The sequence below is a fragment of the Orbicella franksi genome, chromosome 9 (assembly GCF_964199315.1).
Source record: "Orbicella franksi chromosome 9, jaOrbFran1.1, whole genome shotgun sequence".
Lineage (NCBI taxonomy): Eukaryota > Metazoa > Cnidaria > Anthozoa > Scleractinia > Merulinidae > Orbicella > Orbicella franksi.
In genome coordinates, this window is record NC_138153.1 from 19,482,016 (window position 1) to 19,508,064 (window position 26,049).

The window sequence follows — 26,049 nt, forward strand, 5'->3', positions numbered from 1 at the left end:
AGAGCATATTGAATCGATTTGTAACAAAATCAACAAGCGACCGGGAATTTTAGGAGAATCCCTAAGAGGTACCAAGAATTAGATCCTATTTTGTGAGCGTGGCTTGAAATTTTTTATACCCCTAAAAGGTACCACTAATTCTAAAACAACACATCTCCTGACACATTTTTTTCGTCGCAATACCCTAAAAGGTATTTGCGAGAGGTCTCGCTGTGGATCTTTTGATGATGAACACCCTAAGAGTCACCAAACTCGCTTTTTTAACCCCTAAAAGTCCCCTTTCCCGGGCTATTTCCACACCGGCCATCATTCACGAGACGTCTGAGGACACAAAGATACAAATATTTGAAGTAGACTCCAAATTGACATCGGGAAGGGACTGGGGAATGGTTTGCTTTCCAACATGGCGGACGGGAAGCCTTGGTTTTACACAATAAGAAAGCATAGAAAAAAGTCAATTGCTGCCGCGCTATTTGCTGGATGGTTAATGAGTTATGGAACTAATAAGTATAGGTAAGATCCTGTTCCCTTATTCTATCAAAATATAGCGAAAATTACAAAATTTTACCTTGTAAATTAAATTGTGACTGATCCATGCACATGATCTGAACCCGTACTTTAATCTCTATTTTAGTAAGCTTATTTCTTTTGTGTGATTAACTTTTTTGACAGGGAGTACATGATAAGAAGAGAATTATGTCATGAAGCTAAGGTAGCTTGTTCTTTAAGTACGTTTGATTTGATCTTTCAAATATTTATGGTAGTTCTCTTGGAGTCTCGATTTCTTTTGCGAGGCTACGAAAATCTTGAGCTAGCAGAACAGATATTTAGTCCTGCCGTTTTACAAAGTCTTGAATTCTAGTTAATCCAAATTAAGTTTGATAAGAACTAAGCTTCCTGTCAATCTCACTCTTTATAAACAACGTTGTCTTCCATTTAATTTATGAAATCTTGTCAATGTGTAATGGTTTCACTCTCAACAGGCTTTTGGAGACACAACTTTACCATCGTTAAAGAAACCTAGAAGACTCACTTTGTTTTTCAACCCTGCAGCTGGGAGGTAATGACCATAATAAATCAGTGTAGAGAAACAAAAAGCCAAAGACTCTTACAAACAGACATTGTGATTTGAGCTCTCTTAATTAAGACAGGTTTTTTTGGATGGATTCAGGTAAAATTGATACCCCTGCCCACTTTTGCTGGCACTCATACTATGTAGATAGGTTTCCAAGCCTGTATCAATTTTATCTGAGCTACCTTGAGGAAATGGACCTTTTTACAAAAACTGCAGAAATTCTTGCATGCTCTGGCTAATTTTCATTGTCAATAAGTGGATAGACACCTGAATTTATAATTTATGCAATGAGCAAGAGCGGACAATCTGACAAATTGTTATTAATAGAAAAAAACAAATCAAACTCACTTTTTCATGTGCCTGTTCTGTTATTGACAATGAATTTCATCATAACATTGTCAAAGTAGTCTGTGGATCCACTCGGCTATTGCCTTGTGGATGCATAGCTACTTTGACAATGTTATAATGAAATTCATGATCAATAACAGGACAAACGCATGAAAAACTGATGTCAATTTGTTTATTACTAGATTTCTCAATCCCTTGGAGGTTTGCAAAATTGTTATTCAACGGTATTTCCAATTTTCTTCTGGGATAGACATTACCCAGATTTATCCATACATAGTTAGTAGAGGGGGAGAAGTAACTAGTCCTTAGTTAGTCCTCTACTAACTATGATCCATAGCATGTTTTTTTTTTTGTATAATATTTTAAAATTATTTAATGTGTACAGGCTTTTAGTCGGGATTTGAGAAGTGGGTGTCCAAAATGTGTTATATAGGGCCTTCAAAAATGAACAATTTATAAGGCAACATATGAAAAATAAAACAGTTATCTTTAATAAGTAGCCATCCACAGGGCACCTGGATGACTATCTGGCTAAAAGCCTGAATGTATTATATTTTTTTTACTTTCTAGTGGTAGTGCAGAAACTCTTTTAAAGAAAAATGCTGAACCAATACTTCATATAGCAGGACTTGATGTGACCATTGTCAAGGTAAAATCAGATTAATTTTAATGATATGACAATCAGAGAAAATAATGAGCGCAGATATTTATTGCTGCAAATAGTTCAGTGTAACTCAAATAATTAAATTATCCAGTAACTTCGAAAATTCATGATGACTGGGTGATGTAAATGATGTAGAGCTTAAGTCCTAGTTCAGGATTCGCAGAATCCAGAAATCTGGAAATTTACTGGGGCTCAATAAAACTCAGGCAAGCTTGTAGTGGACAAAACATAGCTGGAACTACAAAATTTTAATGCAGTATATACGTAACAGCAAGTGAACTTTGTTCCCCAGAACAAGAAATAAGATATGGTATCTAAGCAACCAAGGTTTTAGGTTGTTGCATTAGTATGTATATTATTTATGCTATAGAATTTTATACATATTTTAGTAATAGATTTAATATTAAATTTATAAAAGAATTCTACATATTAGTTAACAGATTATTTAATGCTTTAGAATTGTATATATGTAATTTACATTTTTTTTTTATTGACTAAGGGGGTCAGCTTTATATGAAAATTAAGTCCTTCCCTGCTGGCACCCTTTTGCATGTACACATTTATATATATATATTTATTTATTTATTTATTTGATGGATATAAAGTTGTTATAAATAAAAAAGAATAAATAAAATAACTAATAGATATGACTAAGTTGAGTGATTGATGTTGTTTGTTTGTTCACAGACAGAATATGAAGGACAAATTAAAACCCTGACACAGTATATTGATCCAACAACAGATGGCATTGTTGTTGCTGGAGGAGATGGTACCTTGCTTGAGGTTAGCAAGTGTAAAAAACAGTGCCGAATCACCAGAGGACCTCAGCAACAATTATTGTTGCTGAGGTCCTCTGGCCCTGGGTCTGGAATAAACTTAAGACTCCTTCAGTGATGGGATTTATTTGTCATACAATCATGGGAAACCTGAATGTGCTTAATGTTAAGTTGTTTTATTAAGATAAACCAGCAAAGCCAGTATATGAGAGTGAAGAATGATCATCGCAGTTAATTTTCCAATTTAAGCAACTGGAAAGAAGAAGCCTGAAAAAATCAGGGCTTCAACGGGATTCGAACCCGTGACCTCCACGATACCGGTGCGATGCTCTACCAACTGAGCTATGAAGCCACACATTGGGAGCGAATTATTTCATATAAACTTCACATCATTTCACTCCTCACGGGAAGATATGTACTCAATTAATTGACCTCACTCCCAATGTGTGGCTTCATAGCTCAGTTGGTAGAGCATCGCACCGGTATCGCAGAGGTCATGGGTTCGAATCCCGTTGAAGCCCTGATTTTTTCAGGCTTCTTCTTTCCAATTGCTTAAATTGGAAAGTTAACTGCGATGATCATTCTTCACTCTCATCTACAACAGCAGTTCATATATGAATTATTTCATATAAACTTCACATCAAAGCCAGTATACGTAAACGCTTATCATAATCCAATGATGCATGCTCATGGAGTGAAGAAAGTAACTTCACTTTGCCATTTCCATTCAATTTGGTAATGTCATAAACCACTGATTCATGATTTTAGCTGTGTATCATTGGGTTATGAGGCACTTGGGGAGTTCGAAGAGCACTCAAGAAGCTGCACTTGGCTGTATCTTAAGAAATCCTTACACTTCATAGTTTTGTTCTTTTCAAACTTCCTCCAAACTTGATGATATGCACTAAAGCTTGAATAAAAAAAAATTATAAAAATTTTGTTCTTTTTCCATTTAATATAACTTTCATTTATGAGCCTTTGGTTCAGACTCCAAATTTATCATGAATTGAATGTTGCCTTTGAAGAAAAATGCATCAAATGAATACATGTATGAAAGGAATACGTCATAATTGAACTGTTTTATAAGAGTCCATAAATCTGTATTTCTTGTCCGTGGTCCAGGTTGTGACAGGATTGCTGAGAAGATCAGACCAGGTATGGTTATTTACGAGCATGTGACACAGAGTCAAACAAAAAAAAATACATATTAAATATTTATGACAAAATTTTCTTGCAGTAAATTGTGTTCCATGAAAAAAAATATACATCATATAAACATCATTAAATCAGCTACTCTTGCAATCATTGTAAACTTTGATGATGGCGACAAATTTGAGTTACATGTAAAAGAATTTTATCTTCATTTAGACAAAACTTTATTATTTTATTTAATACCTATTTTATTTGTTTATTTCATTAATGGAGCACTAAACAGTATCCATTTTATTTGTTTATTTAACATTGATAATGGAGCACTAAACAGTGGTAATAAATATATTTATTATATTTTCTATAGTGTATGGTGGAAATCATGAACCATGATTCATGAATTTCATATGAGTTGTTGCTTTTAGGAAGAAATTACCAAGATTCCTATTGGACTCATTCCCCTTGGAACTCATAACTCCCTCTGTAACAGAATCTTTTCGAACGCAAATGTTGCTGAAGCAAGGTTAGTAAAAAATAACCCAGCAGTTTAAAGTCAATATATTTAGGATGACCATAAAATGTTGAGTCTGTTGTGATCCATCACCCCAGATGCAGCTATTGTAGTTGTTGTTGTGGTCACCATCACTGCCACCACTGCCATTGGTGCCACTGCTGCCATCCCTGCCAACGCGATCACCACTGCCACCGCAACCATCATCACTCACTCTATTATAGCATGTCAGAATCATTTTAACTGCTAAACTAATTAATTGATAGTCGTGGCTTTGTAGAGTTTTGACTTTAGAGCAAGTCTTTTCCTGCCTGAAACAATCATGAATACTATCTTGAAGTCTGAAAATGCCAGAAAATAATAATTTTCTTTATTTCCTTTCTTCTTAGTTGCTTGCATTCTTAGCTGCTCGCAGTGGGTTGTAAATCATCCAAATGATAGATGGTTTAATAAGTGCCAGTGAAATTTTCACACAAATTATCATTTTTTAATTAATAGCATATATTTATATTTTATTTAAACTTTTTACAGGACTATTGGAAATGCAGCATTAGCAATTGTCAAAGGATATATAAAGCCAGTGGATGTCATGCAAATTAAGGTTTCCTCCTTTCTGAACTTTATTTAATACAATTATTAGTTTTCATTGATAAACATTTCCATTGAACAAGCATCTTAATATGTCAAACAAAGGAAATTGTGTTTTTAAGGGAGATGAAGGTCGTCCTACATTTGCTCTATCAAAGCTGCACTGGGGAGCCTTCAGAGATGCTAACGAAAAGCAAGACAAGTAAGTTGTTTTATAATAGGCAGTCTGTTACATTATGCTAACAGTGTGTCATCATGTTGTTTGCAAGACTCTAAGGTCCAATTTCATAAGCAGTAAATATTATGCTTACCTTTAAAGTAGGACTTCTACTAAGACTGAATAAATCATTTATAGCTAATATTGATTTTATGAATTAGCAGTACATGCCTTTTACTTAATTTTAATAAATGTGCTGTTCCAGGATATATAGTCATACCTACCCATGTCCTCTGCAATTTTGGTTCATGGGATTGTACTGTATAATTATTATTTTGCTTGATGTGTATTTTTCTCATTTCATGCAGTCTGAGTGTCCTTTGTGTCAACAATCAGTTATGGCACATAACTTACATGTACTATTGAAAAACATCCCCCTAACAAATTATGGCCAATAACTAATCATTATTAAAATTAATTATTATTAATAGATTTTGGATTGTGGGTCCCTTTAGAAGAAAACTTTCTTATGTCGTGGCTGCCATCAAGGTAACTTCTTTTTGTGCAATTAATAAACTGTTAAGTGTAAAAAAATTGTAAATTAAATTAAAGATACCTGTAATAAGAATTTAAAATGAACTAATATAAAATTTTGACAGGTTATTGAGGGGGACATGGGGCTTTGCAGTGTTGCAGTGTTGATTGTTTTTCTGATGTGGTGATAGGGTGAATAAAGTCCTACCTTGCAGTGCTGCAGCGATCTCAAACCCTACAGTGTACGATGTTTGTGTTTTTCACCTTATGGTGTTCGGTGAAATGAAATTTTTTGCGGTGCTGTGGTTTCTTGTTTGATCTTTCTAAAAACTTAAATTTAGCATGCATGAGTGTACAATCTATTATGATTGTGTTTAATTTGTCTTGAGTAACCAAATATAGACCAACACTGTCTAGTTAATCTTCAGTATGCTCCAGCTGCCAATCTGAAGCCATTTTCAATAAATAACTTGACAAGTAACTTGACCTCAACTCTGCCACCCTGATCTCAGCCTTTGGTACCACGAAAATGGAAGCTGCCTACATGGAGAAATGGGGAGCTCCACAACCTTTGTGCTAGGCCACTCTTTGGAAGAGCCATTCCATTAAAAATTGCCTTATTCAGTACAATGTTTTCAGCTTTATTGTCTCTGGAAAATGTCATACAAATATAAATCTTTTAAAAAAGCTCCTGAGATCAAAGTAGCTGAAGTACAATGTCTAATTCTGTGACAGTACTTGTCAGGAGACCTCTCAGAATGCGTGACTTCCTGGAAAGGTTGTTTTTATCATCACTTTGCAGCAGTAGTTTTTTTGGGTCAACCTCTCTGTCATGTTCATACAAACAAACTGTATCACTAAGTACAAGAAAAGATTTACAGGTCACAGCAGTATCAACATGTAGGCAATGACAAGCATTGTGATGTGTTTATATTGTGGAAAATGTTTGAGGTATAAAAGTATTGTGACAAGTGTAGATGTTCAAATCACGGAGCTAAAAATATATTTTGCAGTGACGGTGTTTCATCAGCTTTTCTTGCAGTGATGCAGTTTTCGTTAATTTTTTTTTTCTGTGTTGCAGCATTCAGAGCCCCCCTTCTCCCCCTCATTATTATACTTTATGCAGCTTGAGAACTTTCAATGTACATCTCTTGGGGTGAAACATGTAGGAATGTTGCTGTAATATAGCCAGTTATCAATGTTAAGCCGTGGGAGAGGGAGAGATGGAGGGAAAAGAAAAGAGAGAGGGGGAGGGGGAGAGAAGAAGGTGGTTATAGGCAGGGTATATAACAGCCTAAGAGGTTCATTGATAGCTTCATAATTAATTATTGTCTGCTTAACAGTCCTCACCATCCTCTTGTGACAGGACTGGCCTCCTGTTCTTAACACTGTGCTTTCCTACCCTTTGAGTGAGTCACCTCAAGACATGTCAAAAGACACATCTTCTAGCTCACACCAAAGTGTTATGTCTCATGGTTTGGCAACAGCCAACTGCGAGAGCACAAATCCATCACAGCAAAAGCATTTTGATGCTGAAGAAAGTATCATCAAGAACGGTTGGATTACTAGTGCAGTCCAAACATTTGGCTTGTCTGTGGAACCCTTTAGTACAAGGCACCCACAGGTAGGGAGCTCTGTGCTGGCTTTCTTGGGAAGAGATGGAGACATCACCAAAGAACATTTTACTTATCTGTTAAGTTTTAGCTGATTGAAACAAGACTTTTGAATGTAACTGACATGTTTTTTGGTCTACAGAATGCCAACAGTTTTCTGAAAGTAAAGCTATGGCCATCAGATCTTACCAAGACAGAATTTATTGAAAATGGGTAAGAATTTCAGCTTCAGAAATTACATTTTAATTACCCATAATTTTTGCCATACATTTTTGATTCAGTTCACATCAAGCCATTTAAAAAAAGCCCTTCCCCCAACTGACCATGATACAAACTCAAAGCTCTGAAGGGAATGAAAGGACTTAGTAATCACTTGTCTCTTAGTTTTTTAAAGGGATTCCTCCTTTGAGCATTTAATTGCATCTTCATTTGTCAGGTAGAAGAAAAAGGACTGTCTAATAGAAGTTTCTATTAAAAGTGTTTTTTGTTGATAACAGATGGAGGATGGAAAAAGAGGAAAAAGCAAAACCTGAGGAAGATGATTCATCAAGTAATAATCAGTAACTAGATACATGTAGTGGCCATAGAGCAGTCTCTAACCGAGTCTTGTAAAACCAAAACCAAAGCAATAGATTTTAGTTAAGTGTGTGATGACCAATGAACAAGTGGAAACTCAAATTATAGACCCAGTGTAACCGTGATTCAAGTGCAATGGTTTTGTGTTTTTTTGCACCTGGTTGGTTCAACAGATAAAATAGAATGAGTAAAAATGTTGAATTTGTAGTGTGATGGAAAACTGTACACCGATGACTGTTTAATAGAGAATCTTCTGTCCAGTATGTTTACCAGGTGATTCTCTTTTAAATTATGTTATCAACAGGCCCAGCTTGTCTGATTCATTATGAGAGGCTGGCGTGCAAGGCAACTTGTCTCAAGCTGTGACAATAAGTCACAGCATCAAGTAAACCTTGCGCGTGCCTTGCTTTATTTGGCACCCAGTCAAGTTACGTGGCCTTGCTGCTTCGATTCAAACCTGTTTGAATCTTGTGCAACACCTTAGGGAACAAAGGTTATGTCCCCTTGACAAGATTTTTTGATGATGATGGGTAGTTCACACAAAGGGACTTGTCTGGGGCAGGTGCACCTCACTGGGACAAGTCTCCTAGCATGTTTGTGCTGTCCTTAATTTTAAAGCGATGACGTATTGTGTGACGTCATCACTTGAAGCTGGTGGGCATGCATTCCTTTGGATAGTGATTTCTCACTTATTTTGTCACGCTTATGTCTGTCACGCATGATTTATCCCTCTGTGGAAGTAAAATGCACTCTGGGAGTTAGTAAATGAGACAATTAGGTTCAGTGGAGTGCTTTTAATTCTAGCTTTTAAAAGAAGATTTAGGGGTGGATTTTGGTTGATAGAGTATCAGATAAATTTGCGTTGACGGGCAAACTCATAATAAGAACATATCCTCCATACATACAAGTTTAGATAGACAAGTAAGTCACACAGGCGATAGGTGAAGGCTTTGTGGCTTTCCTTTGCTCTTTGTAGGATCAGCAGGGTGCTTTAATCGATATCACAAGTATACATTAAAACAACAAATTAATTCCGGTGAGGTAATTGGTGTTGCCAAATATTTTTAAAGATAATAAGGTGTCGATTTCAGAGAGAGTAACTTTTCCTTTGCAGCTTTCCTTTGCTGTTTGTATGATCAGTGGAGTGCTTTTAATTTCAGCTTTTGAACGAAGATTTGGGGGTTGATTTGGTTTATGCAGTGTCGGATAAATTTGCGTTCACTGGCAAACTCATAAGAGCATATCGTCCATACATCATACAAATTTAGATAGACAAGCAAGTCATACAGGTGATAGCTTAAGGGTCTACATAACATTTACGGATTGGTAGCTCAGTTGTACTTTTGTCAGTCTTGAAGTGAATTGAATGAGGATTGTCTGAATTGAATGAGCACTGTGAGAGCACTGTATGAGCATTGTATGAGCACTGAAATATACAGTTTACAGTAGTGATAATGAAGTCAGGGTAAGATTCATTTGCAGATTTCATTTTTTTTAATGAAGTTTTGGAAGTGTGCTGTTTTATATTTTCTGTCAACGAAAGAGTGGTTGTGATAAAACAATCGATAATCGTTTTGTGAGGGTAAAGACAATACAAATGTTCATTGATGACAAGTATACAGTCAAAACAACAAATTAATTTTCGGTGAGGTAATTAGTGTTGCCAAATATCTTTAAAGATAATAAGGTGTCAATTTCAGAGAGAGAAACTTGTACTTTGCGGGTGTTTGTGTTTGCAGGATCAGTGCAGTGCTTTTAATTTCAGCTTTGAAACAAAGATTTGGGTGTGGATTTTGGTTTATACCGTGTCGGATAAATTTGCGCTCATGGGCAAACTCATAATAACATATCTTCGGTACATACAATTTTAGATAGACAAGCAGGTTGCACACGCGATATGACAAGTAGATGGTTAAAACAACAAATCAATTTTCGGTGAGGTAATTAGCTTTGCCAAATATCTTTAAAGATAATAAGGTGTTGATTTCAGAAAGAGGAATTTTTCCTTTGCTACCTTCCTTTGCTGTTTGTAGGATCAGCGGAGTGCTTTTTATTTCAGCTTTTAACCTAACATTTGGGGGTGGATAATACACTGTAACAGAAATTCCTTTCCTATGTAATGGAAAATTTAGTTATTCTTTCTTTTGGGTTGGTACATTTGGCTGACCCCTAGCACATGGACTAACATGATGGACCTGGTACATGAATTACTTGAATGAACTACCAATGGACTACCTGAAATTTAAACCCCTAAAATTTCTAGCACAAAAGTTCTACAGTTAAGTTTGAGAATCAGTTTGTCTGCGTATGTTCCAATCTTCTATGAACAATTTTTAAACGTCATCGCTTCTGCATGCATTGCGTGTGCATGGTTTATTCTAATGTGTTGATTAAATTTGTGTCACTCAGGACACAAGTGCTTGATGGTGAAACAACTCAAACTGGATCCTAAAGACCAAGAGGTATTAAACTGATTGGCATTTTTCTTCATTTTTAAATTTAACAAATGAATATATTAATTTTTACTCCTCCGTCCTTCTCAAAAGCTATAAATGGCATCTGATCATTCTTTTTTTGGGTCAATGTTGGTGATAAGTCCCGATGACAAACTGAACTGCTAAATTTATGAGAGGAATGTTACCAGTGAAAATTCAAATTTGGATATCACTCATATCTCCACTAAGAAAAACATTTGCCATTCCAACATATGCTAGTTTGTCAGGTTTGTCCATTGTAACTATTTCTTTCATTTGTTGTTTGCAGCTCTCTTGGTTTTCAATTGATGGTGAGCCATTTGAGGCAAAGTCAATAACAATCAGCCTTCTTCCAAACAAGCTTCACTTTTTCTTCATTCCAAACAAGACTCAGCATAGCTGAGACAATATATTGTTGATGGCAAATCCATGGAACATGTGACATTGAATAAAGAACACAGAATGACTGCCTTTTAACAAAGTTTATTATTAACTCAAAGTAAATAGGTATTTCTAAAAAATACTAGAATTATTTCATACTTTAGGTGGCATTTATCCATTATCCAATGCACACCATACAGTTTTTCAAAACAACGCAACTTACATGTATGAGATAGTTGCAGATTATTTACTGCAATTAAACTCATTTGATAATAAATAAAATAATGGAACCAAACATGTCTAAAATTTGCATTCATTTGATGAAGTCAATGGATAAGTCTTAATTTAAACTGTAGCACACTGTAGATTGAGATACCTTCAATTTTTTTTGTATAGCACTACAAAAACAGTGCTAAAAGATATTGAGGTACTATTACAAGATTACTTAAAAAAAATTAACAGTGGCCCAGAGATTTTCCAAAAGTGTAATGACTACCAAGGAAATGCAAGATCAAATGGCCAAAATGAAGCCATACATTCCCATTGAAACATCCTGACATTCCTAACATTCATTTTAATATATGTTAAGTTTTGAAAAACCAACACTGTATGACATACTAGGTTGTAAATATATTTAAATATTATCAATATTTCCTTTGATAGTAATTTGTTGGATAAATTTACAGTTCTACATGGAACCTAAGTTCCTGATAATTTCTTCCTGCAGTTTGATCTTGCATTTGGCTGGTGGTTTGCTGTTACATGTTGCATACCTTTCATTTGTTCATTTCAATGCTTCTTTACAAGGACAAGACTACTAAAAGGCTAGAAAAAGCTAGTCTGAAGCCCTGGACTGCAATCAAACTCTGAGCTCTGATAGTAAAACACAACAGCCTAGTTACCTATTGAGACGTAAGTGTAATTTTGTCAATAGTTATTGGCACTTTTTATACCATAATGTTTACAGTTCTGCATGGCTTAATCTAGGACCCCTTTTCTTTTTTTCTTTTTTCTTTTTGTTTTTCTTTAAAGAAGTGTCCTCTTGTTTGCTCTTTTCACTTTTCAAATCCTGAAATAATTAATAATGGCAACAAAGAATAAAATGTCAAGCTTATCAAGCTGGTTCAAAAACATCAATAAACTATGATATTTCAGTTATTCACTTACTTCCCTTCATCATCTACATGTATGTAATTTATCAACTCATAAATAGAGCTGGTTTGATAACCTAGTTGGTAGGGCACTGCACCACTCTTAGGGGTGGTGAATGATAAATCCAAGACTTTGTGAGAAGGCGAGACCAGCATTTTCCTTTGTGAGCCCAAGACATTTTGACTTCTTCAATCATGAGATCGAGACTTCAATTAAAGTGTTTTAAGTGCAAACTCAAGACGTTCAGATTTTTAGATGTTCAGACATCATTTATAAAAAAAAAAAAAATTGGTACTTCAAGACTTTCTTGTGAAAAATTGAGAATGCCAGACAGCTTTGTGAAAAATTGAGACTGCCAGACAAACATAACTGCTAAAAAACTGCTGTGAAATTCAACGAAAATTTTGAGAAATCCATGGTTTTTGAAGGATCATTTGCCAGCCCTTAATATTATAGAGGTTCCATTCAAGCTCGTTGGGAATTTTTTCGAGGTTCTATTTTCCCAACTGCCTTAGTTTGTTTCTAACCATGAAGATCTTTCATGTAATATATCAAGAAAGTTGAAAATGTGATGCAAAGTGGTGTATTTTTGAGGTAGAAGTTGAATATCAGATTTGTTCTATTGACCAATGGAAAGTTTTGCTATGTACCTCTTTCTGTGCAATGTTTCTGTATGGATTAATATAGTTTGGATCCCTTGGTACAAGCCTCAGTTCTTGTGCCATCTGTGAAAACAGATTGATGCAAAACAGTAAGTTTTATAACTTAGACAGTACATAATAACAGACAAATTGAATTTAGAGTAAAGTTGTTTTGTACTGGTGACATGAGACAGAAAAAAAAAAATCAAGTAACAGCACTCACCAAATTTAATAACTTGGAGTCTGTTCCATCATAGACTTTTGTTTCATTACAGAAGCTAACACTCCATCTAGCTAGAAGTTTCCACTCATTAGATTTACTATAAACCTGAAATACAGCCACAGCACACATGAAATTGCTTACAATGAATGTGTTGATAATTTTCATATTGTTTCATTGACATGTCTTAACCTTGGTCAAGTTCTCCTCACAATAAGAAGTCTCACACTGTATACAGTGTAAACAGTGTTAAATTCATTAACCAAAATTTAAATTTCTTACCAGCTCAAACTCCCACCCATCAAATGAAGAATTACATACCAAATACATACCTTGTATGTTATATCAGGGAGTCGAAGAAGAATGTCACCAAAAAGGGCAGTGTTCTCTAAGACATTTCCTAAAGCTGAAAATAAGAATATAAGTAATCAAATTACAATCCCACTAACTCTAAGCCTGTCAAGGCCATGACGGATAATCATAGAATAGACAAGACAACTTAATGTGTCATTCATTGTCAGGTTTGTGTGGAAAAAACATTTTATTATTTGTCTCATTATATAGGGTCAGGCTATTAACAGTTGATCATGACGTTTAGACTGCTAGTGGTCAGGTCAGTTGTTTACAATTCTCTTTTTGTGAGTTCTTATTAAAGGAACTCTGGTTGAACTCAGTCACAATTTGCACATATTGAAAAGGTTACGCCCATTTTTTGAATTCGTCGTTTGTAATCCGTGTTACATGTAACCTTCTACATGCTTAGACATCCTTGTTCCTTTATGGTTTATCATTATCTCTTTAGTGTTTTTCTATCTTATTGAACTGTTATTTTCAGGTTTCCTACCATTTAAAGGTAATCTCGTATGTGGCCAAAATAACTCAAAATACCATGACTGAGCTCCTTTAATGCCTGCTCTAACACCTTTGATGTCTATGTTTAAGCGTCTTTCAATCAAAAGTGTACATCGTTGGATTATGATGCACGCTTCCACATTTTTACTGTATCACTGCTATATTACACAAAAAAAATTGATTCAATAGCAGATACCTTCTAACTGAGCTTGTTCTGTAGGAAATGCTTGTCCTGGTATGTAACCTGACTCTGTTATTTTGATCCTTGCATCTTGCAATACCTTTTTCACAATCGACAAGATAATCATTATGCAAAACCAATCTGAGATGCTTTTTTATGGGTAACCCAAAAACACTGACCCCCGGTCCGCAGACCTCCACTGCGGACCGGGTCCGTGGACTTCCTATGGACCGGTCCATGGACTACCCTTACGGACCCCCTCTACGGACCACCCCGCAAAATAGAACAAAAATAAGAAATAAATATTTCAGTTATGGGTTGTCTAATAGATCATGTCGGCGAAATTTTGAATGTTACATTTTGCAAATGTAACATTCTTGAGTTCATTGGCTCGGGCGCAAGTTATGTCATTACACATTGCCATTTCCTTTGTTGTGGTCATACTGTGTATGAAAGACTGTGAAAGCCTCCAGGAAGCCTCCGGGAAGCTTCAAAATTTGTGCTCTTTCCCCTCCATCATTTTGTTCAGCCCATTCTCACAAGCATTCGTGAATTCGTTCCAGGCTTCATAATTTGCTCAGCCCAGTTACAGATAAAAACAACCTTGAACGACCTAAAAACACATCTTCCATAGCCAGATGGAGTCACAAATGGAAAGTAAAAATTTTCCTTCTTTTTGCCATTGGCATCTCCTTACACAAATTCTTGTTTTTTGGCCATTTCAGCTTTGAGGCTTTTGGGGGGGGGGGAGGGGGGTGTTAATTACATTTGCACGGTATAATGCTCGAAATTTTGCCAACACAAGTAATCTATTAGACAACCCATAAGTGATGTATTTCTTTCTTTTTTTTCATTCTGTTTTGGGGGGTGGTCCGTAGAGGGGGTCTGTAGGGGTAGTCCGTGGACCGGTCCATAGGTAGTCCGCGGACCTGGTCTTTAGTGGGGTCCGCGGACCGGGGGTCAGTGTTTTCGGGTTACCCCTTTTTTATGGAGATGCAAATTAAAGTAGCAAAGATTACTTTTTTATGAAAATTCAAACCAGAGACCACAGATCAAGTTGTAGTATTTAGCTATCTTTTTAAGCAAAATGCAGGGTACATTTACGGTTAATTACTATACGATCAGAACGTTTGATACTTACTTTGAATAATTTTTCAAGGACGATCTCAACCATGTGATACTGCTTAGAATAGTCGCCAAGTTTGAGGATACTTTCCGCTGCAAAAGTTTGTTCAGAACGCTTTTGCTTAAAAATGGCACGATCTGTAATAATGGCAGTCAAGAAAACTTGCAAATGGAGTTTAATTATTTAAGCTGAAGTAAAATTGCCCTAAAACGCTTAAATTTAATACGAGTGCACCTGTTGAAAGCAAGTGTTCACCAAAAAGGATACAGACTAACATTTTGGTGTCGGCTTTGTTCGAAGACTTCTCTTTCGTTGATTCCTCTGTGGTATTGCCAGCAGATGCTTCGCATACTATGACAGAAACTGAAACATAAACAACAAGAAATATAAAATCGAACAATGGAGGTTTCATTTTGATTCCCCGCAAACCACGCAAAAGATGGCGGCGTTCCACATGGCCGAGCCTCAGCCCCACGAAACGAGAAATCTCCCCACCCTGACCCCGTCGAGTCTGGGAATCACCGTCACCACCAGCAGGGATCGAGCGAGAGGACGACCGAAAACAAGAAAACTGCGGCGTGGTAGTCTCTCTTTTATACCTGCAGTGATGGGTTAATCCCTTTGAATGTAATAATCACTTTCTAGAAGTGCAGTGGAAGGGAAAAGCGTCCTGTGGCCCTTGGGGCTGGGGCCGAGAGACCATGTTGGAGAATCGTGAAGAGACGGGGAGACGTGTTGGTGCTGCCACTGGCTGAAAAATAGTTTCTCTAGTGTCATTGTCTCGGTGAGAGTAGTTGTTCCGTAAGCTTAAATAAAAAATTGGACTTAAGGATAATTTTTTGCTATACAATCATGTTCTTTTCCATCTGTTTTATAAATGAGTACTAACCCGCACCAGCGGTACCACACCCCTATGAAATTGGGCTGCAGTATAAAGAAAGAGCCCTGAGGAATCAGGTGGATTCATTACTGTCGCTGAAAGAAAACAAAAAAGGTCTTTAGAATCCAGAGTCCTCCAACGGCCGTTACCAACCAACCAAATCCTAAACTTGACTTGACCAATCACCAAGCGTTGAGCGAGTACTTTTACTGGGAAAATTGAATACTTTTATTCCACCTGGTGCTCTCCTTTGTATGTGAGTTTTGAGTTTAAGTTCAGTTTCGCCAACAAGGAGGTACAAATATAAAATTGTTAGGAGGGATTGCAAAGCGAGCTAAATTTTTCATGTTCTGAGAATTAGCATGCATATGACAGATTGTTTGGCCGCCTAACTTCAAAACCAATATGCTTGTGACATGCTTGAAAAGATTTGTAAACCACTGAACTGTAAAATACATTACAAGTGCTTGTTGGTCTCGTGAAAAAAAAAAAAAAAAAAGCTCCTGCGTCAGCAAAAAACTTGAGCGCGATCTCGAGGCTGACGGAAGCCTCGTGTACCACGCATGTGCCTGCTCACTCTTGCTCTTGTGTCTGATGGAAACGGAGGCAGAGGAGCGAGAAGGCAACCATGAGAACAAGGAGCTCAGGCGGCGCTCTAAAACAACTCCCCCAGCTTCGAACCAATTTGCAATGTCTAATTCCTTAGACAGTGGGGTTGGAAGCTTTGAAGAAGCGGACGTCGCCGACAACTCGTACACAACAATCGATGAACAAACACTCGTCACTGGACAACATTATGATCGTGAAGCACCCGACAGTTTCCGTTTCATCTACCTCGGCAATGCAGTCCTGGACAAGCGTTACACACAACGCATGCTTCCATGGTTTATTGCTGAAATACGGAGAAAAAGGGAGCGAAATCCCATTGATTTGAGGGTCGAGGAGATGACGGTAAAGGCAGTCGACTGCTCTGAGAGCATTACTTTGTTTCAACACAAGGTGCAGACCATTACACGCTGCGCGCGCTCTGTGGACAAAAAATGTTTTGCCTATTTGACAAAAATCCCCGAGGAACCGTCTTCCTCCTATTGCTACGTCTTTGAAGCCGTCGAAATAAGCTCGGTAAGAAATCTTTTAGAATCCTATTGAATGTAGCTATGCAGGGTTTCTCGTTCACAATGTTGCTTGTTTTCTCTCAACTCCAACTTCAATCACTTATTCAAGCAGAGCTCCGATGACGTTCAATGACTTTGCGACTGGCAATTAAGCTTATGTTTTTTTTAAGCACCTTCTTTTGTATTTTTATCAGGTTTCGCTTTCTTCTTCATACGATGTCGACTGCTGCCATTTCCTTCGTGAAAACTATGGCTCTATAAGTAAATCTTCTCTAGCTCAGTTGAGCTGATTGCACAGACTGTTTTAGCTTTCTGCTAAAAAGTAACATGATACACCTTTAATGGGAAGTCTTGTTATTCTTTTGTTCTTGTACATATCTCCGCTAGAAACTCGACTTTGCGATATCTTTTCAATTTCAACAGGAATAAGAAAATCTCTATATTGATCGTACTCGCTGGAAAACTTAAATTACAAGGGGATCGTATTTTCAAATTTCTCTTCCAATAAAACTTTCAGCCTATAACTTTACTTGCCAAAGAATTTTCTTAGCTTATCTAACGACAAAATTTATGTTATTATTATTGTTTTTGTCATTTCCCTTGCTTGAACATGCCTCGTTGCTTATTGTTCAAACCATTGTTTTCGTCGAGTATCACAAGAGAATTTTGTTGAGTTTTTACAGCGTGTACATCGGATTTGGTATCTTGATTTTTTTTTTCTCGGTTTTGGACGTGATTTTGCCACAGCTTTCATTGTTTGCATGTGAGTGAATATTTGGAAAGTAGCACGTTTCGCAAAATTTTATCACGTACAATTTACATTGGTTTGAAGTTCAAGGTAATATAGGCACATCTACATGTATACTTGTAATTGTTATGCAAATTATCCCAGTGTCACACAATATCCTCTTGTCCTTAAAACAAACACAGTCACAGCCCTGGGAATTCATTTGTTTCTTTGGTTTAGTTCAACAATGGGTTTCACTTTTTAGTTGGAGCAAGTATTGCCCTTAGATTACATAATTCCCATGAAATAACATGTTTGTGTTGCTTTTAGTTGGGGTAGCTGCTTCATCCTTGAAACACATGTTATGTTAATATGTTGAAATACTGCATTGTAAGAAATTAAAATGTAAATAAATGGACGAGTACTTTTCCCTCTTTATAAGAGCGTAAAGATTTTTTTGAGCAATTTGCTTGTAGTATTTGTGTTATGGATGGTTAATTTTAAGTGATAATAAATTTTTTATCCCTTGAATAACATGATCGTTATACATAAGTTGCAATTCTTTCCTCACAAATATATGCAGATTTGATAGGTGTTTTGAACAATGGATTTTACCAGCTATTGTAACTGGTAGTACTGTTTTTGGAATGAAATTGCTAAATTGATGTGATCAAAATGCACTTGCTTGTAATGTTACTGTGGAAGCAACAGTGAACGTGGTTGAAAGGGTTGGAAAGTCTTTTCAAAATCAGAGAAGTATTGGGGTGTTAAGTTTATTCAGGGAAATTCTTTATCTTGTCAAAGTCAGAAATGTGTTGTGTTGTTGAAAAACAATCATCTTATTGTTGTCAATGAAAATTATTTCTTGCAAAACAAATAGAAAATTATTTTAAAGAAAACTTCTAGTGTAAATTGGTTACTTTTCATTTGATCAATTTTATTATAGTCAACAAAAATATGTTATTTTTTAGCTTTGTAAAGAGGTAAGGAATTTTTGTTTTCTAATGGTCTTAAAGTCCCACAAAGCAAGGTTTGTTGGTCCAACTACTAATTTTCAAAATGAACCAGTGTCTGAATGAGCTTGTATGTAACACAAAAGAAAACTATGTGAAGGTGAATTAATCAACGTGACACGAGCGTGGGACGAAGAAAAATTCTGAGTTCCCGACAGGAATCGAACCCATGACCTCCCAAACACCGTGCAGGTGCACGCTCGTGTCATGTTGATTAATTCACCTCCACATTTCATTACCGAGCTTAAAATTCACCATCTTTATTAATTTATCACTACTCATGATGACTTCAATAGCGTTGATCCTAGCAGTATGCAGGACACCTGTCATATATGAACTCAGTTAAATGACCTCGCTCTCCATGAGTTCTCGTAGCTCAGTGGATAGAGCGCCCGCCTGGTGTTTGGGAGGTCATGGGTTCGATTCCTGTCGGGGACTCAGAATTTTTCTTTGTCCCACGCTCATGTCATGTTGATTAATTCACCTTCACATTTCATTACCGAGCTTAAAATTCACCATCTTTATTAACTTATCACAAAAGAAAACTAATTGAACATGACAAATTTTGCACAAGGCTACTACATTTCTTGAACAGATGAAGATTGCATAGAAAATGCTTCTGGGCTGCATGCATACCTTTGAAGGAACTGGCCTAGTTTTGTGTTTATTTTTTTTTTTGGTGGCCTCTGTCCTAGTTTTTTGCAGCAAGCCTGTTTCTGTTGTTCTTAACTTTGAATTAAAAGTACATGTATGTAAGCGCAAGAGAGTAGTTTACTCTTGTTAATGGTGTTGCTCTGCAAAATGGAGTGCTCTGACTTGAAGAAACACCTCTTGTGGTATTTGGTCACCCCTTGTTAGATGATCTGGACATTGAAAATGTCACTTAAGAAGACTCTAAAAAAACTGAGTTCAAGTTGCTAATTAGTATAAAGCAACTCTTTGTTGACGAATGCTATTATTATGGGTACACGCACGTACCCATAAGAGAAAAAAATCACCAAAAATTTGCGTTACTGCTGTTTAACGCCAAATTTGGACAACAGGAAGCTGACATAATTTTCCAATCACTGGGTAGTTTTCAGGTGAGACAGTTGAATGTGGTCTACATAACAATTATTCAAACATCAGGCAAATTCATGTCACAATGGTGGAATCAAATCGGGTGAGCTTAAAACGATTTGCAAAGATTCTGACGATGGTTTTTGACCAGGACAACAATCCGAAGGGCATTTCAAGTAATTAGAAAGTAATTTTTACAGTAATCTGGAAATTAGAAGCGAAAAACTGAGGTAAACAAACTTACGTGAGTCTTCGCACTGGGTCACCCATTTTAGCACATGTTGTTCAAATGCAACTAAATTCCCTTCGGTTCATCCTTTTTACCTTAAGAATCTTGGCTATTGATTAAATTATGTTCATGTCAGTTTTTGATAGTGTAGAGCTCAGAAATCTTGAATAAAGGCTTCGTTTTGTTGACTTTTTGTTGTGAAATAAATATTAACGTGAGACTGACTGGGGGTTTCCATAGTAACGGAAATGCGCTATGCTTGTTTACGTCCAGAAAAAAATCGTAGTTAATTTGAGATCGTGTCATTTTTAATTTGGTTTTCGGGATACATTTGGTTATAGATCAGGGAAAATGCTTTGACACTAATTCTGAAAATAGAGTGTTCTAACAATATTTTTAGTTTTTCAGCCATTTAACCTTTTATATTTAATTCTATGGTTTAAAAAAAAATTTTCAGGATAATATTAGCTTCCATGATGGCAAAGGTTTTTTTTTTCTAGAAAGTATATTTTATGCCCTTTCTAATGAGATATTACAGGCTACAGTGCAGTAAATACTTGTAGAAATATTAGCTAAAGAATATGATAGGTTAATAATTAATGAAAACCTCCCATTGACAATGAGTTAATTAAACCATCATCATTTAATTTGAACCATGTAGATTCATTGATGAAAACAAGTTATTTACCTACTGTATGATCAAGTTATGTCCTGAAAGGGAAGTAAGCTCCCTCCTGTAGTCTCTTGCCACAGGGTTAGGCTGAGCTCGAGGGTGGAAAATAACTGACGTTCTAAGCAAATCAAGTTGTTGACTGTGTAAAGTTGAGGTTGTTCTTTGCTAACATAGTTTTGCTTGTATACAGATTACTGGCTTTTTGCACAGTATCCGTGATGCTGCCAAACAGGTAACAGAGCAAACAGAAAATTCTACAGTGACAAATAAAGAGAATATTCCTGAACAACCAACAAACAACAGTAACAAAAGCAGTCCAAATAATCCTAGTGAAAGTGGGGACTCTCAAGCTGTTATTTTTCCATTGTGGTATGTTGGAAGAGTGATTGTTTCCCATAAACAAGCTCCTCCCACTCTTATTGACGACCTGGTGGAGAGATTTAATCAGCGTAAAGGAATGAGTGAACTTGAAAAAGAGCTGAATGGACAAAAGAGTGAACAGAAAGAAAGGGGTTCTAATACAGTCAGTCACATTGAACATCATGCTAAACAGCATCAAGCAGTTAAAAAAGCAAAAAGCTTTGATGGTGAGGAAATGATTGGTGGAACAAACGATTGTGAAGAAAACCCGTCTGAGGTCGGGAAGCACGGAACACTACTAAGAGTTGACAGTATAGGTGGAAGGCCCAGGTCTGCGAGTGATGGTGACAAATCAAACAACATTTATTCTTCTTCTAAGGATAACAATTCAGTGAAGAGCCAGCATCATGCTAAAACACATTCAAGGCATTCTAGTTTTGGTGGTGTTAGTGAGGACAGGAATATACTCTTTAAAATCAGCATCTTTTCAATCGCTTGTCTTAGCAATGGGAGTAAAATGCAGCTGATGGAGAGAAGACTCCGAGAAGTTTCATTTTGTCAGCAGGTAACTTTGGTACAGTGTAGTTTTAGTCTGGCTTTAATATAAAGATATCACTATAAACGCTCTTGATCCCAGACATCTGTTGAAATGGCTTAATTTTTCAGGCCGTTGCACACACCATTGGTTTCATTCACAGATTTGAAAAAAGTGATCATGTGATACCCAATTTCATGATCATGTGATGAGTGAATCTCTGCTGTTGGGGAAGTTGTTTCACAATTTGTTTGCAAGTTTGTTGGGTTTTGCACTTTCTAGCAAGATGCAATTCAAGATATGCTACAGAGAAGAGATTGTCAGATGAAAAATTCATCACAATTTTCTACAAACTGGCTACTTTTGAGCCGATTTGAAGAATGTTCTGCAACTTGTAGCTGAGAGGACTTTGTCATCACGTGATCACCTTTTCTGAATCCGCGACTCAAACCAATGGTGCATGAAATGGCTTGCAAAAGAAAACATTTCAACAGATGTCTAGGATCACTAGTAAACAAACACTGCACTGAGGATAACTTCTCGCAACAAAGAATTTATTGAAAACTTCTAGTGAGTTTTCTTGACTCAATGAATTGGAGTATCTTACTAGATAAATCTTATCACCACTGAACCTTCTCCCACCAAGTCTCAACAACTTAAAATCAATGAATTTGATATTTTGGAATTTTTAAAGGAGGAGAATCCTAACCCAGAGTGGATTCTTCAGTTCCTTTGATGTACCATGATTCGAGTGATCTTGCATTAATCTGTTTAGTAAAGAAATGCAAAATCTGTGTTTGGATTTTAGAATCCAATCTTGGAATTTCTTATAGAAATGCACCCTAAATCAATGCAGTATTGGTTGGAAGTTAATTTACTTTAATAATGATACATGTAATATCATGTAGAGCAGAATAACCAATCATGAAATGTCTAACATCTTCTATGTCAAATTCCAATTGATGTCATGTAGATCTTAATATGCGTGCTGATATTTTGAAACATACACTTACTTAAAACAGGTGACATTAATATCACGACTTTGTCTTGCTTTTTTTTGTCCACCTGTAAGTTAGAGATGTTGGCTGGATCATGGACATTAGGGTACTGAATAATTAAGGACAATGTTTATATAATAATAATTGCCAATGCAATCCCTTATTGTGAACCTTCTGAACGCAGGGAACAAAGACACCTGAACATTTTGGTTTCATCTGCCATGAACCTAAAACTGGACAGTATTACTGCTATGTTTTCAAGGGTCAATCTGAGCAGCTGGTAAATTTGTTCATAATATACTTAATTATTCGTTCATTCTATTTCCTGCTACATCATATGTTTGAAAATATTTAAGTTTTGCTCTTGCCATTTTCAAATTTGTCTGCTGTGGTTAAATGTAATTTAGTAAATTATTACATGTATTTTAACTATACATGTATGTATGTATTCTTTGCATACACTGCACATCTATCCATGTTCCATTGTCTTTACACCTATTTCCTTAGCATTCAGACCAGTACTCTATTCTCAATATGATTATGTTGGTCTGTCTAAGTTTTGGGCTAAAAAAAATAGATAAAAGTAGCACTTGACTGAATGAAGAGGCTGAAAGAGGGATCTTTAGTACCATACCTTGTAGATAATACTTACTGACCTATGCTAACTGTCATGAGGGATGTCTTGAACATAAAATGAACAATATGAACTAATACAACACTATGGTCATAAGGTGGATGATGTCATGCAGTCCTTAAGGCGAGCATTTAACAATGCATGGCAAGCTGCTGGTCCAACGTCAGTGTGTGACATGTGCCCTCTTCATCACCTGCATCAGCTGTGTGTCCAACTTGAGGGTATGTATGCAACTTGATATTTAGTTGGGATAACCCCTTAAAGAGAAGTTAAGCCTCTTAAGCCCAACTGGCTGGGCTCTCAGTGCTTAACTGTGGTTTCTGTAGTTTGGAGCAACTAAGAGTATGGTCACTCCCCCTGCATGGGATGTATGTCCATCTCCAGTATTCTGTTACGTTACCCCAACATTTCACTGGTATCCATGTATTCTTGGTGGAGGGAGGCACTTCTTGAGTTAAGTTTCTTGCCCAAGAACATAACATAATTACCCTGGCCAGGGCTCAAACGTGGTCCACTAACTTGATCCAGAGTCCAGCAAATTGACCATAAGGCCATCGTGCCTTCCACAATAGGCCAATGCTTCTTTAGATTTAAATTAATGAAATCTCAGTTCATTTATTGGCTTCTTTGTTCATGTATGGGTATGTGCACTGTTTTCTTTGTTCATTCGTTCATTCACATATTTTATGACACAAAAACATCCACTGCCCATGAATCAGGACTGTAATTATATTACTTGTTGTCTTTTGTAGGTCGTACAGTTAGTAATCAATATGATATACTGCAAAAACACAGAATTAACCTTACTGATGAGGAGATGAGTGAGTTTACAGAACTTTTTAAGGTAATCAATTATTTATATTTATTTTTGCAAGGTATATAACTTGCTTAAGGCATAAAAAAGGCTTTTTAAAACTTCACTTGGGATTTATTTGTCCAAACTTTCTAACAGTTTTCTCAGCAGTCAACAACATCTGCTTATGAGTCAGGGAACCATCAACTCTCACCAAATTTGAGAATCTGGAGAGAAAGCTCTAGAGCAAGGACAAGAACCAGTAAACTCAACACTGCTGGGTCTGGGTTTTTAACTTGGGCCACATTGAAGACAGTGAATTGAGAAGCAAGTGCTCTCACCACTGTGCAGGCCCTACAATGTACTCCCTCTAGGTTGCTGCTGTAAGCATTCCAGCCTGTGAATGTGTTACCAAGTTTCTGGGTTTTTTAAAGGCTCAAAGTCCATCAGGAATGAATGAAGAAAATGAAGTAATCATGGCTATACTGAGAGGAATATATGAAAGAAGACAACTACAGCATACACACATTGGTCAGGTAACACACAATCCTCACTTTTTTATTACTGTGGCTTTAATCTAGATGTGCACAAGGCAAAGATTGTTAGCTTCATGTGGTTGCTTGCTGTTTATTCATTTTTTTCCATAGTCTTCAAGTGTTGTTTTATCATGTACTCCTAATTTTTTGTGAGTTGAAATGATAATCCCTTGTCAACCTCCACTGCATGGTTATCTGTGTCATGGGGAAAGAACTTGTTCCTGTCCTCCACTTCGTCGTGACATTCTGAAGTTAAAAAGGCAGGGTGATATCTCAACATGATATATGGGTTGTTGACCAAGCAGTAGGTTAAGATGATCAATATGGCTGGATATCAGCCATGATTCTTATTGTGTCTTTATCAACTGAGACAAAGTTGAGGTCTCTAAACACGCTTAAAACTTAAACAAAGCTGTGGCCAATATCTGTTCAAATGGATTGAACAACAAGGCAGGACAAAAACGCTGTCTGATAGCCCGGGACTAGAGAAACGATAGGTCGGGCTAGCACCTTCTTATCACAGGTTGCCCGAGGGCAACTATAAAGAAACTTCAGACATTTTGTTTAGCAGACAGTTCGTGAGAGAAAGTGAAACAATACAAATCTTTTTTCTAAGATAAAGTAAAATTTAAAATTTAAGCGACCAAAATGAATTAAAATGGTATTTTATTCTCGACCGTGTGTCCCGACAGTGCCAGGGCGGTGCGATATATAAAAACTTGCCGTATTTGGTTACTTTTAGTACAACTGAACAATGTGTTTCATGTACATGAAAAGTGTGGCAAATTAAAACACTAAGGCAAAAAATGAATTTACCATCATTTAGAAAACTACAAAGACAAAGCGTATGACTTTATTGATGTATTCCTTTCCAAAAGAAAAATATAAGCGATATGTGTAAAACAGGTGTTTTGAAAAACATGTTGCGTGACAGCTTTTCCTTCCCGCTAAAACCAGACTGCCTGTGTAAAGTAATTCGATATGTTGTTTTGACTATGCATAAATTAAAACTTTGACTGGGTTATTTAAAAGAGCTTAGATTTTCAGTACTTTCTTAGATTCTCGTAGGAAAACTTCTTTCAATGAAGAAAAAGTCTACTGCTAAACCATTTGGATGTGAAGTGCTTCTAAGTCAGTTGTTAGTTCAAACTCATTTTCAACATGACTTCTCAAACTCATTAATAATTCATCAAGTTGAACGAAAGGAAATCATGATCATGTTGGTGTTAGGATATCTGATCTTAATTAGCATAGATTTTACGATTTTATTTCTCCGTGTTCTCTTAAGTTTTAGTTTTGATTGAGAAGATATATCAAGCACTCAAGACAGTGTTTGACCACATTTCCAAACACCTCAAAGTTCGTCAAAAATACTACACTGCACATCGTACATTGTATTTTCAACTCTCTTCTCGGTGTTTGGAAATGTGGTCAAACACGGTCTTTCGTGTTTGATATATTACGTGAATTTATGTCTAG

General features: G+C 36.4%; 3 protein-coding genes across 3 annotated transcripts in view; 2 read left to right on the plus strand and 1 right to left on the minus strand.

Annotated features, from left to right (window-relative positions):
* The first annotated feature begins 403 nt into the window (after positions 1 to 403).
* LOC145497950 (acylglycerol kinase, mitochondrial-like) lies at positions 404 to 11,579 on the plus strand. The gene is made up of 15 exons (XM_081477828.1): positions 404 to 513; positions 673 to 712; positions 984 to 1,060; positions 1,994 to 2,072; positions 2,775 to 2,870; positions 3,986 to 4,018; positions 4,438 to 4,535; positions 5,055 to 5,124; positions 5,234 to 5,313; positions 5,760 to 5,817; positions 7,169 to 7,426; positions 7,558 to 7,628; positions 7,913 to 7,965; positions 10,401 to 10,453; positions 10,755 to 11,579. Exons 1-15 carry the CDS (start codon positions 404 to 406, stop codon positions 10,866 to 10,868), a joined length of 1,290 nt encoding a protein of 429 aa, XP_081333954.1. The 3' UTR covers positions 10,869 to 11,579.
* A 225-nt stretch (positions 11,580 to 11,804) lies between these two features.
* Positions 11,805 to 15,612, minus strand: LOC145498022 (coiled-coil domain-containing protein 134-like). Its single transcript, XM_081477898.1, has 7 exons — positions 15,286 to 15,612; positions 15,034 to 15,155; positions 13,908 to 13,992; positions 13,192 to 13,265; positions 12,863 to 12,967; positions 12,649 to 12,723; positions 11,805 to 11,915 (listed from the first exon to the last, which is right to left on the minus strand). Exons 1-7 carry the CDS (start codon positions 15,428 to 15,430, stop codon positions 11,808 to 11,810), a joined length of 714 nt encoding a protein of 237 aa, XP_081334024.1. The 5' UTR covers positions 15,431 to 15,612; the 3' UTR covers positions 11,805 to 11,807.
* An 841-nt stretch (positions 15,613 to 16,453) lies between these two features.
* Positions 16,454 to 26,049, plus strand: part of LOC145497888 (TBC1 domain family member 1-like) — a 19,495-nt gene continuing 9,899 nt past the window's right edge. The window contains exons 1-6 of the mRNA XM_081477760.1: positions 16,454 to 17,020; positions 20,905 to 21,639; positions 22,792 to 22,887; positions 23,339 to 23,462; positions 23,994 to 24,085; positions 24,469 to 24,570. Coding sequence (XP_081333886.1) covers positions 16,493 to 17,020; positions 20,905 to 21,639; positions 22,792 to 22,887; positions 23,339 to 23,462; positions 23,994 to 24,085; positions 24,469 to 24,570 — 1,677 coding nt within the window. The 5' untranslated portion in view covers positions 16,454 to 16,492. The remainder of the gene's footprint in view (positions 17,021 to 20,904; positions 21,640 to 22,791; positions 22,888 to 23,338; positions 23,463 to 23,993; positions 24,086 to 24,468; positions 24,571 to 26,049) is intronic.